General features: G+C 38.5%; 1 protein-coding gene across 3 annotated transcripts in view; it reads right to left on the reverse strand.

Annotated features, from left to right (window-relative positions):
• The window catches only part of LOC137258487 (rhophilin-2-B-like), a 40,175-nt gene extending 19,113 nt beyond the window's left edge, over nucleotides 1-21,062 (reverse strand). Inside the window, exon 1 of one of the 3 annotated variants that reach the window (XM_067796177.1) lies at nucleotides 20,896-21,062. In XM_067796177.1, coding sequence (XP_067652278.1) covers nucleotides 20,896-20,928 — 33 coding nt within the window. In that variant the 5' untranslated portion in view covers nucleotides 20,929-21,062. Of the gene's footprint in view, nucleotides 1-17,104; nucleotides 17,381-20,895 lie in introns of those variants that run through there. The other 2 variants (XM_067796175.1, XM_067796178.1) reach the window with 2 other exon arrangements.
• Between the last annotated feature and the right edge of the window lie 423 nt (nucleotides 21,063-21,485).

Genomic DNA, 21,485 nt, shown 5'->3' on the forward strand with positions numbered 1-21,485 from the left:
GATAAAGGTAAAGATAATATCTGGAGGGTCATTTGAAACAGACAATAAACAGGAAATCTCAACGACCACTCCCCTACCCCTCTTCACCCTCTGTGAATTTCTAAACCCAGGTACGCTGTCACAAAGTTTTCCATTCAGATATCAAAATTAAGCATGAATTTCAGGAAGCAACTATCATTACCCATATGTTCCATGACAAAGGTCTCACGTGCTATAGTTACCAGTTACTAAATACAGCAGATATCCCGGAATAATGTTTTAGTTTTGTACAAAGTTACAGCTATTGTATGCAGCATTTATGACGAATGAAATGTGTAGAACATCAAGTGCAATGTGCTTGTACTGTTAAAGCATCTTGTACTTCTTTTGTTTGAAGTGGGTTCTGCACCTTACTAGTATACCTGTCACACAGGATACTATATTACAGCCATTCAGTCAGTGCATGGGTCCAATAACCTTTAGAGTTATATTTCAGCTGAACAAGACAGTTTGATGTGTCACCTACACAGTTACAAGGCCGTTAATGCTGCAGTCAAAATGCCCTTCAAAGACTTAATGCTGCAGGCCTTGTCTAACTTCAGGATGTATCAAACTACACTTGTCGGTGGTGTTGAATGTTTCAAATGTCTAAAAACAAATATTCCCACATTTTCAATGTGCCAGGACAATTTGGCATCTGGTGCAAATCGAATATATTCACCACCACTTTCCATAGACTGGGTTAAGCATCATTGATAACACCTGGGTTACTGTTACAGATTACATGGAATGACTCTAAATGTCAGTTGTTAACAAAATGTAATCCTGTTCATATAACAAGCTCAGTATCTACATCCGTGTCTGTGCTGATGCTAAGCAGAATCATAAAATTATAAAAGTATGTGATCAAATACAGAATCTGATATATTATGTCTTAATATATATATATTTTTTTAATTTGAAGAATAACATCTATGAAGCAAGATGTCAAATTGACCTGGATTTAGAGTGTCTTTTCACACAAATGCAAGTCTCTGGTATTTGTGTTCACACTCATTTCATTATCCTTCAATAATAAAATAATCATAATACATCCCTTCTGGTTTATCACACTGTGTTCATCTCAAGATACATACAGGTGAAACCACCAACAGTAAGCATCTTCCATCTGCAAGTGGGTAATAACACTGTTAACCCCTAGGTATGATGGAAATACTTGCCCTTGGTGGACCTCTACTACACAACTGTCATCACTCACAACCTGACAATTCATCTCCATCTTAAGTGGAACTCTTTTGTCATCTTGGTTGTCAGATTTCTGGCTACAAAATTCAGGTCGGTGACTCATTTTTAATCCAGTTAAAACAATTTTACTTTATTATGTCTTGTACTTTGCCACAATGTGTCATGTTTTGAAGCTAAAGATTGTCATTTCAAAAACTTTTAGTGGATTTTAGCAAATTCCAGTATACACTGACAGCACCAGTAAATAAGCTGTTTGTTTACATTTTATCTATTTTCATGCTGTTTTAACATTTATCATCTCCTTTCGCTCACAATTCAGAGTCTGGATCAGTCTTTATCAAGACTGTGACTACAATAAAGGTCCAGACAGAGATCGTGTCAGCTCAGGTGTGGCGTCGCCTACATTATGATGACACCAGGGGAAAAAACATGCCAGACTTGCCACAGCTGCTGAACAGGAACACTTCAAGTAATACATTACTTATCTTTGTTGCATACATTTCAAAACATTTTCCCAAATTATGAACTGTGTAAATCATATAATGAGAGAGACTCATGTTGATTCTGTGTACAAAACCCTTTTCATCTACTTTGCGGTTTATCTAGGATTTCAAACTAAGCCCCCTTGACAGATAATTTGTGAATAAATCTTTATATGGCACTAATTGGTCAATATATACAAGCTATTGCTGCAAAGCCAAAACGTCAGCCACTGATATGATCTAACATGAATATGAAAATTTGTAATCTTACCTTGTGGTAATTTTGCTGACATTGCAGATTTTCCGTTGAATATCTTCACCTACACTGCATAGATAAATCCCTGTTACCACCCGCATGAGTGAGATTAGGTTTACGTCTCTTTTAGCAATATTCCAACAATGTCACTGCCAGGGAAACCAGACATAGGATTCACATATTGTACCCATGTAGGGAATCAAACCTAGGTCTTCGGCATGCAATGAAAAACGTTTTAACCTCTACCCCACCACCCATGTTAGTAACTAGAACAAGCTGAACTTGTGTTCAGTCAACTTACTATGGATGCACTAACTACTACTAACCGAACCTAAGTCAGTGTACGAATATCACTCAGGGTGGTCATGCCTGAACATAAAACAGTTTCAAAAAAGCTTTCTCTCATTGTATTACTTCTAGAGTAGTAATGATGGTAATTACTTATGTGAATAACCCCCAACAGCAATCTTTCATAACTTAATAACAAATCCTACATGACACGTTAACCATCCCTTCTAGCACCATCATGATTAGGTGTCATTTCTACATTCTCACATAACCATTATTTGCCTTGTCAATACCACACATGTTCATAAAACTACCTTGTATGGACATAAAGCTTGTTCAATACAGCCAGTATCAACTACAGGCAATCATGCTGCTATCAAGCGATCAACCCATTCACATTACTGTCATAGCTGCTGTAGTAGAGAGATCACTACCAGTGAATGACAGCGATCCAGGGCCACCCCCACCGAGGTGGGTGGTGGTGACCTAGTGATACACATATACCTGTATCAGGTGAACATAGACCCAAGAACAGTTATACATTTCTAGTGCTAATTATGACATTGGATGTTCAAACGGATATAATTTTTCTCACACAAACAGAAATAGATCTGGCTATTTATTACGTCACACAAGGGCAATATTTCACACTCGCAACATGCTAATACTGAAACGATGGTGACAGAGGTTGGGACTGTGTGAGCTTATTCAGATGATCTTTGCATCAAATAATATCAATGTCGATCACTAAGATACAAATAATGCTGATTACAGCCGTGGCAGCTACTACAGTCAGATTATTGTCAATGTATTAATGTCATGTATGTTGAAATTACATCAAACAGTATATATCCTACACATACTTATCCCATATATACACAAATTACACCAAGCAGTATATATCCTACACATACTTGTCCCATATATACACAAATTACATCAAGCAGTATATATCCTACACATACTTGTCCCATATATACACAAATAACATCAAGCAGTATATATCCTACACATACTTATCTCATATATACACAAATTACACCAAGCAGTATATATCCTACACATACTTGTCCCATATATACACAAATTACATCAAGCAGTATATATCCTACACATACTTACACATACTTGTCCCATATATACACAAATTACATCAAGCAGTATATATCCTACACATACTTGTCCCATATATACACAAATTACATCAAGCAGTATATATCCTACACATACTTGTCCCATATATACACAAATTCATAAACATATTTATCTATACCGATCATGAAGGTGGTAGATTTTCATCAGAAAGTATATATTTTGAAGTTTGACCTAATAATCAGTATACCAGGTGTCACCCAAGCAGAATATGTTGATCTGAAATTACCAGTGTTTGATTACAGACAATTATCACAGGTTAAATGTATACAAAGTAACATTGTTTACTACCTACTGACAATAAGCACCCTGTTTCAACATCTCCTTTAACAATGTACAAGCAATGTTTGTACAGGTAATAGCCAATCCTTTCAAAGATAATAATTTGACAATATATTTACAAAAGAATGAAGATTTTATGGATATCAACTTCTTTATGAGAGAGTGTTATGAGTGTTCTCTCATAAAGAAGTTGATATCCATAAAATCTTCATTCTTATGTATTTACACTTCTAAATGACATTCAAAGAATATATTTACAGATTACAGATTATAAAAAACGAGGTATATTATTGTCTTGTAACAACTAAAACTGGAAATATGTTTATATAATTGGCACTCACAACGCTCAATATCAGGAAACAGTATCACCTTATTGTGTATGGCTCTTACAAATATCAAGGTGCTCATTCACTTCAGCATATACAGTAATCTTTCACTTCAAACATTATCAGTTGTAATGCCACAATGTGAAATTATACTCTTCAAGTGAACAAGTATTATTGAAAACTGACTAAAATATAGTATAGGAGATCTTTCATGGTACAATACAATTCCCTCCTCTGAAATGATAATTTACCAAATGATAAACTGGACAAATTAAGTAAGGGATACTGGTATTTTTGTGACTGATATTTTACCAGTATGTTAATGAATAAATAATTATTATTCAAAATTTTCAAAATTTACATATATCCCTAACTACTTTTGTCCTGTATAAAAAAGCTTCCTGATGGTGATAGTAGAAAAGAGCTAGCAATAAACGTACATTGTTTCGGCATTTTTAAAAAAATTACATTGGACACACATTCATGGTAACTGAAAAAAAGATCATGGAGATCCACGTTGCTCTGAAATGGAGGACCAGCTTTTTATTTACGTGTCACTGAACTGGCGATCTGAAGGACTATATCTAGAAGGACTACCTATTTACCCGAAACACATGCGTATTGTTTGGCCTCTGGTTCAACTTATTACTGCTGATTATGACATATCTGTATTGATTACACTCACTGACAATGAGTCGTGGGCCTGTCAAAATAGTTAACCTACTTACCTTATCAGAATATAATCTTCAAGGGTTTGTGTCAACCCTTGCAAAGATCCGTCCTCTGATAGCATGTTCAAACTTAGTTATCAGAGCTTCACTGCAGGCAATGCCTTGTCCTATGTACAGCATGAATACCAAATTGTTTGCTTACTAACTATAGTTTAAGTCATTTTCAAATTTAAACAAGCATACTCATATTGATCTAATGTTGAATTCATTCCGATGATCATACGGTGCGCCTTGATTCCACACACTCCCTTCACTACATGGTTATAAATAAGTAAGGTTATATCTTCCTTCAATAACTTCAGCCACTTTGGGCTGATCAAACAAAATCACCACAATCACAATGACTTATGCATTGCCAATTATTACTACGTCTTTTGGCCAAATATCCCAATGTTAACTATTTTAAGTTCAAACCTATTTCCCTAATCACGATAAATCATACTTCCAGTGGGCAGCCTTACAACATATAATTGGTTTGAGAGAATGATTAATCTGTAGAAAGGGAAAGAGCCTTGAGGCTTTGAAGATTAGACCCTACGTTACCCACAATCCCAGTGTCTATGTATACACAGCACCCAAGATCAGCAGGATGTTGTGCTATGGTTTGTTGAAAAAAAACATCATTTTGTTGTCATGCTTGGTGTTTTTCACGCAACACTGGATACATGATGAATACAATCATGTCTGGACCAGACAAATCCATGATTAATACTATGAGCAACATTAGCCATGATGTGATTACACTGCCATGCAGTGATGGCAAGGTGTCAGCACTAGTGTCCAGTGTTAGATGGGGCAGGAAGTATTGGCATTACTTCCAGACATGTACACGAAACTCACCTTTGGAAATTCTTCTGCAATAGACCCATGAGGGTTCGGGTAGAATATATGGGCCTTCATCAACCCATGGTTGCCATAAATGGTGACTACGCTTGTCATAAGAGGTCACTAACGGTATCAGGTGGTCAGACTCGCTGAATTGGTTGACACGTCATTGGTACCCAATTGCGCAGATCAATGCTCATGCTGTGCTCGATGCCATCACTGGATTGTCTGGTCCAGACTCAACTAATTTACAGACCGCCACCATATAGCTGGAATATTGCTGAGTGCAGTGTAAAACTAAACTCACTCACTCTTCTGCAATATTTTGTGCATCACTCCATGGAAGAGTCATAACTGCCTTACCATCAAACGTCTTGAAGTGTCACACACCATGTGTACTGTGAGCCTGTCGTTCTCCACATCATCATGATGTCTACTGGCGATCATATCCACCATGGTGTCCATGGGAATCTGCTCCAGGTTGATGATCACGACATGCTGACAAGGGAGACCAGCTACACACACACAACTCAAGTCAAGGCTCGTCACACATACAATTATAACCAAGAACTACTTCCAAATCGCCTCAGACAAACTCGTCAGCAAGACACAATACCGAATGTCTCAATATGACTCCAAGCTGCCTCAGTACGCCTGACGATCGAGTCCACCTTGAGTAGAGCCCCAATTAAGTTGTCACTACACAGAACCACAGAGACTAGACTGAACTGTGTTAAGTGAAGCGGGTACGTCAGCACCCGCACCAAGATATATACACATCCACCCTGTGTGATATGACTTATCCAAACTATCAGAGAGTCGTTCTATGTAACAGAGTAGCATTTCAGATCTCAAGTGCTGACAATCTGCCAACTCTCTGCTGGCAGAAGATTTAGGGGTTACTACAAACATACGCAGCATGCTAGAGCTGGGATTGAAGGAAGGGAGACGGAAGTAAGCTGGTATGTAAACATGGCCTCTGTGCATGGTGTAAGCAGCAGATCATGTCAGTGAAACACTGTTCTGCTTGTTTGATACCAGTATCATAGCAATATATAATGCTTCGATACTGAACAAACTTTATGGATAAAAACTAAATCTTCTATTCTGAGAGTGCAAAGTTTCAATGCAGATTTTTGAACAGTTGTCAAGTTACTCCTGAATGACAAGAGTACAAGAATCTGTATTGAAAAGTCGCACTCATGAAATAAAAGAGGTCATCAGCCACAATGTTTGTTCAATACTGTACTTCCCAATGCTACTCTAAAAATACATAATGCTTCAACTATACTACACTACAAAATGAGTGAGTCTAGTTTTACACCGAACTCAGCTATATTCCAGCTATATGGCGGAGGTCTGTAAATAATCGAGTCTGGACCAGACAATCCAGAGATCAACAACATGAGCATCAATCTGCGCAATTGGGAACCTATGACATGTGTCAACCAAGTCAGCGAGCCTGACCACCACATCTCCTTAGTCGCCTCTTACGACAAGCATAGTTGCCTTTTATGCCAAGCATGGGTTGCTGAAGGCCTATTCTACCCCGGGACCTCCACGGGTAACTACAAAAGTGATCACAAGTATTTGTGGCCATTCTGTGTACATTGCTTGGTTGCTATACTTGAGTCTGGACCAGACAATCTTGTGATCAACAGCATATGAGCATCGATATACACAAATGGGATACAATATGTGCCATTCAAGTCAGTGATCCTGACCATCCAATCCTGTTATATTTGTGATCAGTCTCAGTATAACCACTTACTGCCAAAAATATTCCTAGCAAGTATTTTAGTTACGTGAACATACAACACAGAAGCAACAAAATACTTGGTACAAAGTAGTAGGGCGAGTAACAACACTATTTAACAAGTAAACATGTACCACTGAATTGAGGGCCAAGTAAATGTATTCAGAGTACTTTCAAACTTTGACTTTCCAGTAACGTTAATGATTTAACACTGGCAAATATCTGCACATCAGGCACACATTGAGAAGGAGGTATGTTCAACATAAACATATACGGTATGAATCAGCCGTATGGCCACCAAAGTACATGTAGCTTCACCTTCCTGCAGGATCTACCCATGTCACGGGTGTACTTTTTAAGTGCAGATCTTGCACTTGTAAGTTTGTACGTTTATAATAACAAGGATTATTATTGAAGATATATCACTGAAGGACTTCAACAGTCTCATCATCTTACACATTTCCTGCAGTTGCTGATACTCGATAAAGGTTATCTTATATCTGGACCATATCTTTACAAGTACAAAAGTACAAGCACCTGTGCCAAGGCGCTGTATTAAAAGAACCAAGTAAAAGAATCTGCAAGTCAAATTAGTCTTCATAAATAGCATCTAAAACATCTGACACACAAACAGTTTTTTTTGTGTGTTTATGTCAGGGGCTAGTATGATTAAGAGTGAGTGAATGAGTTAAGTTTCACGCTGCACACAGCTATTTCCAGCTATATGGCGGCGGTCTGTAAATAATCAAGTCTGGGTATGATGACAGGCAATCCACAATCCGGACCAGACGATCCAGTGATGTATATTATGAACATTGAGCCATCAGTCTGGGTATGATGACATGCAATCAACAATCAGTGACCAGACAATCCAGTGATGTATATTATGAGCATTAAGACATCAGTCTGGGTTTGATGACAAGCAATCAACAGTCCAGACCAGACAATCCAGTGATGTATATTATGAGCCCTGAGACATCACCAGTTGAAGTCATAGCATCTTGACACCATCACACTGGAAATGATCAAGAGGTGCTTGCGCTCAAGTCAATCGAAGTCAAAGAATGTCAGATTCTTTCATGATGCATTCTATACATCAAATCCAACAATGACTAAAAACCCAGTTACAAATCCTTTCCGCAAACTTCTAAAGAATGGTATGTAGAAGCAGCCATGTGACTACATAACACCCCAAGGTATGAGCTGCTGATGAAGGGGTGGGGTTGTCTCCAGGCAACAAGGATTGGATCAAGGCGGTACCCGAAGCAAACAATGATACAATGTGGTCGACAGGGCAGTTTTTGTCTCTAGGTGAGAGGGCCCAGATTTTAGCAGCTCCCCAGGCAAACACCACTACCCTGTGATCGAGAGGGTGAGTTTAGTCTCCAGGTGACAGGGCCTGGATCTAAGCTGCGCCCTCAGGCATTCACCGCTCCATCTTAGCGCCTCCTGTCTCACAGGGAAGATGAACACACTGACAATAGATCCCTCTGCCTGTATACACCATGAACACATACATCCCAGAGACTCAGCAGTCTTGGGCAGAAGCTATGCTATCTGCTCTGTCCGAATTCCTTTGCACTGAGATACAGTTGCTGTCATTCCCATTACCTCTCGACACTCACCGACTGACCCTTCTTCTCCACATTGCTCTGCTCCAGACATTTCTTAAATACACAGGATGTTTTGGTTGGTTGGTTGGTTGGTTGGTTGGTTGGTTGTTTCATGCTGCACTCCACATGGGAGCAGACTGTTACTAATTGGGTCTGGATCAGACAATCCAGTGATCAACAACAATTGCGATACAACATGTGTCAACGAAGGCATTGAGCCTGTCCACATAATCTCATTACGACATGTATGGGTAGATGAACACCTATTCTAAACCGGGTCTTCACTGGTCTACACAGGATCAAATCAGTTTCATTTTTCACTTGAATCTGAGCAGAGTTTTCCTTCATATGGAATAAAGAAGAGATCTAAAAAGTGCATACCTATTTCACACTATCTTAATAAAATTGTCATAATGAACATACATTTTCCAGGTAACGTTACCTTAAGACAGTTTGGTTTACTGTTTCCCTGGAGCTTAGGATAATACTACTCTGGGTGTGTTTCTTAAATACAGAGCAATATAAAAATTAAAATGGCTTTGCAACTACTGTTACTATAAGGTCAGCAGCAGCGGAGTAAAAATCAATTTCACATATGATAACACCAATTTCCTATTCAATAATAGTTCCTGACTGATCAAAGCTTTTCCGCTTGTATTTTATTATAGGAAATGCCTTGTTTTACAATTCCAGCAGTAGCAAGAAGTTAATTTGCATGACTCTTGTTGCTCCTCTACCGAAGTGCGTGTCAAGCCTCACTTCCTGTCATCTTGCTGCTAGAACCAGTCTCACACTGCCTGGTAATAAGTTGAACAAACAGAGAAGGGCCAAAAACCTTCCTCCCCATCCTGACATTTAAATGCCATGTTAGATATAGGCTACAGTAAGCGAATCAATGGGATTAAACTGTATGCTCATTTCCCTAACAGATTCAGCTGTCAAGTAGTAAACGGCACTGAAGTAATGCTATCGTTTTGTAAAAGGTCCTTAATTAAAGCAGGGTATAAGCTCAGGCAAATTTGCAGACATAGCAAGTTTGAGTCTAGAGACCACAGAAACACTTTCTTGTTCTGCAAACTAAGATGCCATGATGAGTATTAATTAATGATTACCATTGTTACATGTTACATAATGATTACCATTGTTACATAATGATTACCATTGTTACATAATGATTACCCTTGATACATAATGATTACCCTTGATACATTGGTGAAACTAGTTTCACAATGATTGTCTCCCAGCTCGGCACTTGAAATCATTACAATAGGCCATATTAACACAATCTAGCCTGCACTGCCTTTCTTATCACAATGATGCTGAATAAATACTATACTTTACTCTTTTTTAACTTTTGTGAAAACATTTTGCTCTTTCAAATGTTTTCTTCATTATCATTTTTCAGCTGCATCAAACCTTGGCTAAGTCAAAGTTACATGATACTGTTTGACTGTATATCATTACCATGAGAAAAATACAAATATTTTCAAAATGTTCAGAACTTCCAGATGAGTGCATCAAATATTTCCATATATACATAAGCTGAAGAGGTTCTGCTTTTTGCAGGTAGTTGAGGTACATTCCATTTGTACAATATAGATTATGAATACATGGTATTTGGTACCCGACAGTGACACAATGTGTGAATTAATTAGTAATGTTGTTTTGGTCAACTCCATAGAGCACTGCTGCCCAAAAAATGTTTTACTTACTTCAAATTCAAGACCGCACAGACAATTCATTTCTTAACTTGAAACATGCCAAGCTGTTACAATGCAAGTCCAACTAAATAATATTTTTAGAATTTCGTCATATCAAAATGCTACAAATTCCCCAAACACACTGACAAACTCTTTGAGAGGATGATATGAATAAAGGAGGTGGAAGCGTGTCTCCCTGTTGTATCCCTCTTGTTTACCCAGTGTGTTTACTGAGTAAACAAAGACCGGCCTGCAAGAAGACAGAGTTCTTTCACAAGTAACCAGCGACAAACAGGATAAACATTTTACCATCGTTAATGCAACTCAAATTTGTTCAAGAATAAATTCTAATAGAATGAAGGTAACTCATATGGCTTTTGTAAATATATCATTCCACAAATTTGAAGCTTTTTACCATTATCAAATATGGAAAACCATGTGTTCAACATTAATTTTAATTCAACAAAATACAAAAGTTGTTCCGGAAATACCAACTTGAGTGTTGTGATTTTAGTTTGAATCAATGTTTACACTCATATTGTGCTTCAGCACTTGCTCATCCCTCTGCTAGCTACAGTTCATGACAGCAGAGACATGCAGAGAAAACTTCATATCCTTGCACAGTTCTACAAGATGCTTGTGGGTGATTTACAAACCCCAATTAAATAATGGCTTGTCGGTACAAATCACTTCAAAACTCATGTGTAATTAACCCAAAAATCTTTAAAATGGTTAGTACAGGAAAACCGTCTAACATCAAACATGTACTAGTAACACAGACTTGCCATGTGATACAGTTCATAATGGTTTATGTTTCCATGGGAAAAATATATGTAGTAAAAATGACAAAACTTAATCCTCAAGGATCCTCAGAAGCTATGTGAGTGAGTGAGTTGGATTTTAGCAATACTTTAGCAATATTCCAGCAATATCAGGGCAGAGGACACCAGTAATGGGCTTCACACATTGTACCCATGTGGGGAATTGGACCCCAGTTTCTCCATGACAAGCAAATACGTTAAACACTAGGCTCCTCTACTGCCCCCTAAATCTATGCAAGGGTTTTATCATGGTGTAGGTGGCCTGATGCCTCAAATCAACAGCACTAAATATTGGTTTTACAGTATGACATTCCAAAGCAAACAGCACAAATGATCCATCTCAGCTCATAGCAGCAATTGCTCTCTCCCTATTAAAATTCCACTCCTTGCTTCAAGTGTCTCCTCATTCAGGAAGATGACAAACATGGGATAGTGCCAAGCATGAAATTCTTCAGCCTTAACAGGTCTCCTTTGCTTTGATCAGTTTACACAGCACAAAAACAAGTTCTAGAGACTATGGTTCAAGCATGGACAATGTTTGTTAATGTTTTGTGGCTGATGTCATTTGAAGTGGTCATAAAAAGAGTAAGAAAGTGGTAGAGAGCAGACAAGAAAAGAAAGATAGGAGTAATATGAATATGAAATTTGAAATAGGTATAAGAAAGTCCTAACAGCCTGCTGAAGTTTCCCACTTGAGTGTGTGAGTGAGTGAGTGAGTAATATGTTGTCAGCAGCAACAGTTCAGCAATATCAGAAATAGGAATGAGAAACGAGCTTCAGAAAATGCTACCTACCCAGGAACACCAGAAATAGACCCGTAGAGATCCTATTTTCCTCATTGCAAGTCTCTAAACATACACGTTATGGTTCTGATAACAGAAATCTCTAAATTAGGTTGCATTGTCATGGATTCTATTTTCTTTTGCATACAACTGATAGTATTGCAGTATGCAGTCTTGTCATTGAATAACAAATTAAAACGTGGTGTGAATGAAAGTATGTGTATATTCTAATGTAAATCATAAAGATAACCACAAAAATTTCATATATGTTCTTTATCCAATGTACCTGTTCTCAGAACGAATACTGCAAATTGCAATATGTATCATTTGTAAAGCGCATTGCAATAAACCAGTATACCTGCAGCACCATCCTGGCCTAATGCTTGTCACAGGATGACACAAATGGGATCAGATGGTCAGACTCGCAAACTTGGTTGATATATGTCAGTGTATTCCAATTGTGCAGATCGATTGCTCATGATGTTTATCACCGGACTGTCTGGACCAGAATCGATTATTTAGAGACTGCCACCTTAGAGCTGGACTCAATGACAATGACTGACACGTCATAAACAAATACATAATTTTGGGGGACAAGTTGGTATTTACAGTATAACATGCTGGTCCATAGCAAGCCATCCTACATGTTCAGTTCAAAATCAACCTAGTTAGCATTGTAAGCATTAATGATACTGAAATTTGAACATGCTAAATACTGAATTCTAATGTTTTAGCACCTGATAACAAGTGATCCTTGTTTACAGCTATATGGTAAATGGCAGTGCCACCAAAACAACGATTATACCATGCATGATATAAACGACAAAGCCTGATGAATAAGGATGATGCACGGAAACAGACTGCTCAAAATGGCACATCTGACATATGACACTTTCCCAATGGAATCACCTTGACCCTTGACCCTGCACATTGACATGACCTTACCAGGCAGCTGGAACAGGGAGACATTTATTCAGGTGCTTAACATATCATGTCTCATTGGTTGAACAAACTAACTGTTGCATAATCAAGTGATACAAATTTAACAAGCATTCTTTTTTGTGTTGACTCAGCACAACGTCAGAAAGTGCAGATAAAGTAAAAAAGTCAGTGAGTCATGTGTGGTATAAACACAGACATCTACCTTTGCCTCAGAAGTAATAACATTAACATGTGCATTTAATGATCTTAAATCCTTACACATGCAGAGATAAGCACTTTTTTAATCATCACCAAGAGAATAATGTGTTTCTAATTCACAAAAGGAAATAAAACTTTTGTGCATGAAATCCCTGGTAATAGGTCACGGTGATGTTTCCTGCATGCTCCTGCATCACACACCATTAGCTGATGAAGTCTGGAAACTGAGTGGGATATTTAAGCTTATCAAAAACATCAGGCCACAAGATCTCACAACGAACGTAAGTCTGATGTTTGACGAGTTAGAATACAAATTTCAGAAAATGCATTTTCCAGAATGAACTGAAATAAATATTAAACTCAAACATAGTACACAATTTGAGTTTGGTGGATAGATTACATAAGTTGTTTTTGTTTTAAAAATTCAGCTATTTCAAATTGTCAAAAAGTATGGCTGTGATGCAAGAATGCAGTCAACAGCTCAGGATTCATCTAGGAGTTTAAGGCAACCATAGCAGTGTAGGCAAAGGTACTTAACCTGTAACTATATTATACTAGAGCCCCCTTATGAAAGAGAAGTATGCGAGTAGTTCAAAAACTGGAGATATTACCTGAGACAAACATCAAGTGTATCTTCTGTCATCCAAACTGGACAACCACACTGTTTGGTAATCATTGGAAACAGGCACTAGTTCTAAAATCAGTTTAAAGTACTCGAATATATATTGCACTTATCACTTTTCACTTTATAATGGACTGAGTGAGCTTAGTTCAGTAATATTCCAGCTATATGGCAATCCAGTGATCAACAGCATGAGTATCATCTACGTAATTCTGGACATAATGACATGTGGAAACAAAGTCAGCATGCCTGACCAGCCGATCCTGTTAGCTGCCTCCTACAACAAGTATCCGTTATTGAAGATCAATTCTCATTGGATTTTCATGGGTCCTTATTCAGTTAAATTACACCTACAATGTAGCATTTTAAGGACATAAATAGTTACAGGTTGCCATAGTATCACACTGTACTACTTTGTATAAAGAGATCAATCAAAGCATTTGGAACTGATGACAACAACAGTCCAAATCATCTTGATTATTTTAAGAAAATATTGATATTATGATATGAGGAATTCTCTTAATATACTATTGATATACCTCTAAAATATTAACGTATTGATGGATTTTGCCAACAACACATGTTCTAACTATCTGACACTGTTTAAGAAGTGATACAGCTTGTAAATGTTTAAAAATATCCATGCAACAGCTGTTGTTTAGTTTTCACAGTGTGTAGGACATCATTCAGTCTCACATAAAAGCACATGTATGCCCATCAGCAGGTACATATGCTACTGAAGCATGTCTGTTGATTACAGTATATTGCAATAGGTAGAATCAATGATCCAAGGCAGCAGGTATACAATTACCCGCCTATGTATTTTGTTACCTTATTGCAATGACGTGCTCAACAATCTTCTAGCTACATTACAGCAGTATATAAATATTCGAATCTGGACCAGGTAATCCAGTGATTGACATCAGCAGCAATGAACACCATTTTGATACATTGATGTGCAATGAAACAAGTCACCAAGTCCAGAAGCCTTACCATCCTGTCTACTTAGTCAACAGGTAACTGAGGGCCTATATTGAACTGTGGAATCTCCATTAAACCGGGTAGTCAGGTGCTACCTGTTAAGGTAACAACGTAGCATTGCAGCTAGATTAAACCAAGTAGTCAGGTAGTGACATGCTGAATCATAGTACCTGTTGAGGTAACAACATGGTCAGATCGTACCCAGTAGCCAAATGCTACATGTTGATATAACATCATGGCCAGGAAGCTACATTTTGTAGCAACCCGTTAGTCAGGTAGTCAGGTGCTACCTGTTGAGGTAACCCAACACGCCCCCAGTGGCACACAGAGGTCAATGGTGGTATGTGTGGTGACTCCCACTCGCTGTCCCCGGACACAATAACCCAACAGTGTAAGGTGTAGACAGGTGCCCCTCACAATAGCCATGTCACGCTGTCTGATGACCACCCATGCATGGGAAATGCTTTTCAGGAGTTGTTCCAAAGAGCTTGCAACAACACCAGAGTTGTGTAACATTCGTCTTCTCCATTAGACACGTCAATTAAAGTGTAGGAGTGTTGGCCCTTTATGGACTTGAAACTAAAATAACTGTCACTTGTATTAGCAAAAATTAGAAAATATATGTGTTTCTAGTAACACCGACCTGCCAGCAATGGGTTTAATATATTTAAAATATTTAATATATTTAAATAATATTTTTACCATGACAGATATAACCATGGCGTTTGAGTGGGATTTTCCGAGGTTCATGCTGTCTTCACCAACATGTAAAGTTGTCAATTCTTTTATCAATCTCAGTTAGCTCAACTTCCTCCACACCAAGATTCTACTTAGATAATACATACCAGTCATGTCATATATGACTGCAGGAGTGACAGTAGCAGTATGATTCATGTCAAGATAGTTCCTACTTTGCAAGTCAAATACAATTTATCAAGCTGTAACGACTATCTCAACACAATACTGTGCACTTGTTCCCCTACTGGTTTCATACCCTTTCATGATCTTGTACCATTGTATAACATGTCCTTATTTTCGACATAATTGGGCAATTGTTCCAGTTCGGTGGTTTACTATCAGCAGCAACATTCCTCTGTATATTTAGAAACGCCTTCACTTTCATATCATTCTACCAACCTGACATGAATCACTTTGCTGAAATATTTATCTCAGATCTCTTTGACCATGAATAGAGATAATAGCTAGTTACTTGCTGAACCATTTATCTGTGTTAAAATTGGGAATAAAAGTCATGAGATCCATGTCATGACCAAGGCACTTTACCATGAATGAATACCTTTACGTGTCTAGAAATATTGGTAATTCAAATACTATGATCAAAAACCTAGTCCTCACTCCCATCCTTTACTGCTGACAGACTAGTTATTCACACAGTTCAGTGTCACAATTACCACCATCAAACAAATTCATACCATGTACTTTAATCCCACACATAATTTTGCACAGAGACAAAAACTGTTTATGAAAGAAGCATTCTTTGTGGAAAATATTTAGCAGTTGCCCTTCCTCACCTACCATACGACCTCTCCATGAGGTATTGATCCTTTGTTATAATTGGGCAAACAAAAACCGAATAATTTCAGTTAAAAGGGGTCATTACTCATCGACAACAAATAACACTACAATATTTTAGGTCATAGTACTACCTAGTTCATATGAATAAACTCGTATTCCAGCCAAGGCCCACATCGAGCACACCTTGGTTTAGTGCGAAGTCGTCTAGTTATATACTGGACTAAGTGCTACCTTCTTCCACACCTGCCAGTACGACCTCTGCATGAAACAGTAACACCCCGTTGTAATTGGGTGAACAAAATCATCATTATTGTAGTCAACAAGGGTTATTTCTAATGAACAACAAACTATACTATAGCAATACTATGATATAAAACTATACATGCAAGCTAAATACAAGCATCGTTCAAATGTTTCCAAACTGAACAATGCGTATTTCACCAACGTTGGGGGAATATCGACCCACATCTAACAACAACAATATATCAATTACGAAGGCAAGCCTATCGTGATCTTAAAACACAAAATACACGTGAGATGCTGGGATGAGCATCATACGCACACACCATTTCTCCACCATCACCCACCCCCGATAGGCTTCGCCGTAGGTTCGCAATCACTTGAGATGAAGATTTGACAGTATTCATCCGTGTAGAGTGTATGGAGAGAATTTTCAAAACACTGACCTTTCTGTTGTGTCGTTCATAGTTGTTCATTACATGTAGAACACTCTTGTGTGGTAAACTCATCCTGTGGTTGTTGTGATAACTGTCACTGTCGAAAAACACACGAATTCTACACCATTCCCCCACCGTTCTTCTCCTCGCTAAATATACATGGCTGCGTAAAATGTCTGCTTCGTCTTTGTCGACCTCTGACCTGTGTGACGTCACGCACCGGCTCGCTTCGTGACGAGCTTGTAACAGGTGTCCGCTTTGGATTACAATTCTCCTTGATAAACCACGCAATCATACGGTACACGGGTATTATTTTCATGACAGACATGCATGAAACTGCGTAACAGAAGAACATACATAGTGATGCGTATTGCTTTCTGTGAACTGTAGTGCGTCGATTCAAGTATCCCGATATCTCTATCGCTTAGTTGCATTTTGCATTAAACATGCACCGCACTTAACCTACAATGTGAAATACCTAATTTTAACAACAACACAAAAAATTATATCCGTTGTAAATGAATTATTTTTATCTAGAAAAAGCTACTAAAATTTTGTGAGGCGTATCATATTCAACTTTATGTTAAGAAATGTGTAACAGACATATACTTTCTTACAGCTCTCATGCATTATAATGCTCATTCGTCTGATATCTGCTACTTGCGCTTTACCAACAAAGCCAACTAACTTTCGAAATACTTCAGAAACCCGTTTAACGGGAACGGAGTGTTGATAAATTCACGCCCCAATGACATAAACATAACAGTTAAGAAGTTTGGAGCAAATTATCTCGATGTTGTTGAATGACAAACGCGGGAAATATTTCACCGGCACTCCGAGGTTTTGTTGAATGGCGACCTTCAGACTTGTCACAATATCCCAACATTCTTGACATAGGTGCTCGTACATTTCACTTGGCCCTGTTTGCCGGGGGTCGTATTTTCATTGATAACAGTCTACATACCCTTGAGATAGACGGGAGATATGCGCGGATACGTAGACACAGCTGTACGGGCTATAAAGGCATTTCTGATGCAATGCAAAAGCATTGTGTTTTTCGTGTGCAAGCCGTCATAATAATAATGACGTCATAACATTAATGACGTTGATTGGAAAATTTGCGCGATGACCCCGGTAGCTAAAAAATAATAAGGAATCTCTCTCTCTCTCTCTCTCTCTCTCTCTCTCTCTCTCTCTCTCTCTCACACACACACACACACACACACACACACACACACACACACACACACACACACAAATTCCGATATTTCTCGACAGACAGTGTGTCGTCCAAATTAATCCGACCCGGCAGCCTGGATGAAAGTATATTTGCCGCTGTGACCTGACCTTGCATTATTTAGTTTATCCTCGACAGGGGTCATTGATTCAAACAGGATTTCATTGCGTGAGTTGCAATTAACTTCTTTGCCTGTAGAGACGTGCAATGAATGCTTCAGGTTAATTTGAATTATTAATGACAAAACAAAAATGCTACCTAGCTGAGAGCTTTGAACTAGAAAAATATTTGCCATTAGAGAATCCTTATATCTTAAACTCCGACACTGACGCAATTGCCCGAGACACAAGTACTATGATTAACATAAATACATATTTAAACATACTTCCACTCATTAGAGTGTATTCTCTCCTACGACCACCTTCCAGCAGGCGTCCTTATAGAACAACCTAACCACCAAGTAATAACAGACATGATGTACTATTTAAGGATTTCTTTCCTGCGTGGACTTGACTAACTGTATTAAATGTGTTTCTTTTGTCGTAAATATTTGTATGTGATAGTATTTTGTTTTACAGATAAGTTGAATATGTTTTTCTCTCATTTTTTCTATAGTAAATAAAACGAAATATCCAGAAACCAATTTTTTTAGAATTAGAATTTAGATTACAAAATAAAAATAGATCCAAAAGGATTTGAAAATGTTGCGATGCGCCGAAACTCGCTCTGTTTCTCTGAAATCGCACTCGTAACAAGGACATGGAGCTAGTTTATTACCCGCAACACGTCGGTCCAAGCTAAACACCCGGTGTTTATCAACGGCTTACAACCACGGCGAAGTTAAAACCGCAGCTTGATTTTTTCACCTAGGAATGTTTTCTTGTTAATTCTTACAATACTGTATACTTGAGCTCTGAGCGGCTATCGCTAGTGTGGTGAGTAATCGCGGAAAGGTAGAAATTCTAAAATACCCTCTGGTGTGTCCCGCTGATTCTTGTTTACCTTGGACAATAACATAAGTCACAGGTACATACAAATACCCAGACATGTCGCACACTAAACAAACAGAAACCTCGACAGGATGTTTTGAGTTCGAAAAAGCATTGTGAAAATTATCACTTTCTCACAGTTAAATTCCCGTTTTTCACGCGTAGCTTGAAATGTATACCCCACTGTCCCGTCGCAGTACATGTGTTATTTATCTACTGCATCAGCCGTTATTAGCCAACAGCAAATTATATTTCGTAACATGCTTTGATTTTCGCGTATTATCGGAAATACGGTATATGACGTAAACAATCGAGTCTAGACCATACAATCCAGTGATCAATAGCTTGAACACAGATGTACCCAGTTGGTATACGATGATATATGTCAACCAATTCACCGAGCCTGACCACCCGATCTCATTAGATCAATTCTAACCAGGACCTTGGTACGTGGGGTAGGTAGAACACGCACGCACGCACGCACGCACGCACGCACGCACGCGCACCTGCATATACATGCCATAGATATGTATATATACTTATGTATAATTGGAGAGAGAGAGAGAAATAGATCTGCATGTAGGTGCGATTGTGTGTGTGCGCGCGTCTGTTCTTTTTTTTGCGTATGTGTGTCATTTAGTGTCTTCGGATGTGTGTGTACTCGTGCGCGTTTGCGTGCGCGTGTCATTGTTCAGTCACACTGGGTGTGAGGTAAAGAAACGTTCCATACAACATATCCCCATTATCAGTGTCTGATTTTACGACTGTAGAGGAGCATTATGCTTTCAGGGAGGTTATCTTAAGCCATACCACAAAGGATGACAGTGACATTTACCATTCCTCGTGCAAGGATATGTAATCTAGACATACGTTAATACCGAGTAACCATTTACACCTGGGCGATCCTAAGTCACAAGCATTCTTCTCGGATCAGCGAGGACAGTACCCGCTTCTTCCCACCCAGCTGCGAGACTGGACTTGAGTAAGGCCCTCGTGTGTTAGTTATGAGGGAGAATAGACGCTGGAGATTATCCCTGGTTTTATGCAGGATTAATGAGCTTTTGTAAACTGTTTACAAAAGTTCTTAAAATGCTATATCTTCTAAAATGTCACTAAGCTTGGACATTGCTATGTTTTATCATTTCATTTATGAACGTAACGTTATAACAATGACAGCTATTTGTATACTTGACTGACATTTATTTTAAAAAATAATGTATATGTTATTTAGAAAACGAATTGTAGATAGGATTTTCTCTCACATTCACATGGAACTGCCACGCCAAGGACTTAGGATTCGAACACACGACCAGCTGATCCTGACTGGAGAGACGGTAACTCTGTACTGCACCACTGGCTCTCAGCACCTGACCGAGCCCCAGCTGCTGTCCCAGTTAGCTGAATATCTCCCCAAAACAACTTAGTGTACTGCTGGACATTTTGCCCCGGGTATATGTGAAATATTTGCAGCTTACCTCGTTCTCGGTACTGTATGCATCCATATACATTTCCTGTACACCATCCGCTGCTTATGTGGGGAAGACGATTTCAAAGATGGCGAAAAGTTTGACCGTTTAGGTCGGTAACATTACCACGCGCCTTAGCTACCACAGTATGAGATGATAATGTTTTCATGTCAGTCGACACAATGAAACAAGGACATGCATATACAAAGGGGTAAGTTGGCTCAGTCTCCATTCCCTGAGCAAAGACAGGTATTCTGGGTACGTCTGAAACAAATTGTCCTGTGTTCGAGTCCCATTGCTTCCAACTATGTTTCTAGTATTGTCAGCTAAACCCGCACCCGGCGGTTTCTTGAACGTTGTAATCATCTTCAAATAAGCTGACACCCCTTGACATAAGTCAAACATAGTTAAACCCACCGCACTTTTCACAGGGTACTTGTCTGAGTGGTATGCACTCCTTATTGTGTTTCAAGATCCATGCAATCAATCTTGCAATAACAACACAGTGGAGTATATGCTCTTCGAAACATATTAACAAGAATTATTTTCAATTTTGATTTGTAAACTGGTAATCTAGGAAGCGTTTACCAACGGATAGT

This window comes from Haliotis asinina, chromosome 12 (genome assembly GCF_037392515.1).
Source record: "Haliotis asinina isolate JCU_RB_2024 chromosome 12, JCU_Hal_asi_v2, whole genome shotgun sequence".
Taxonomy (NCBI): domain Eukaryota; kingdom Metazoa; phylum Mollusca; class Gastropoda; order Lepetellida; family Haliotidae; genus Haliotis; species Haliotis asinina.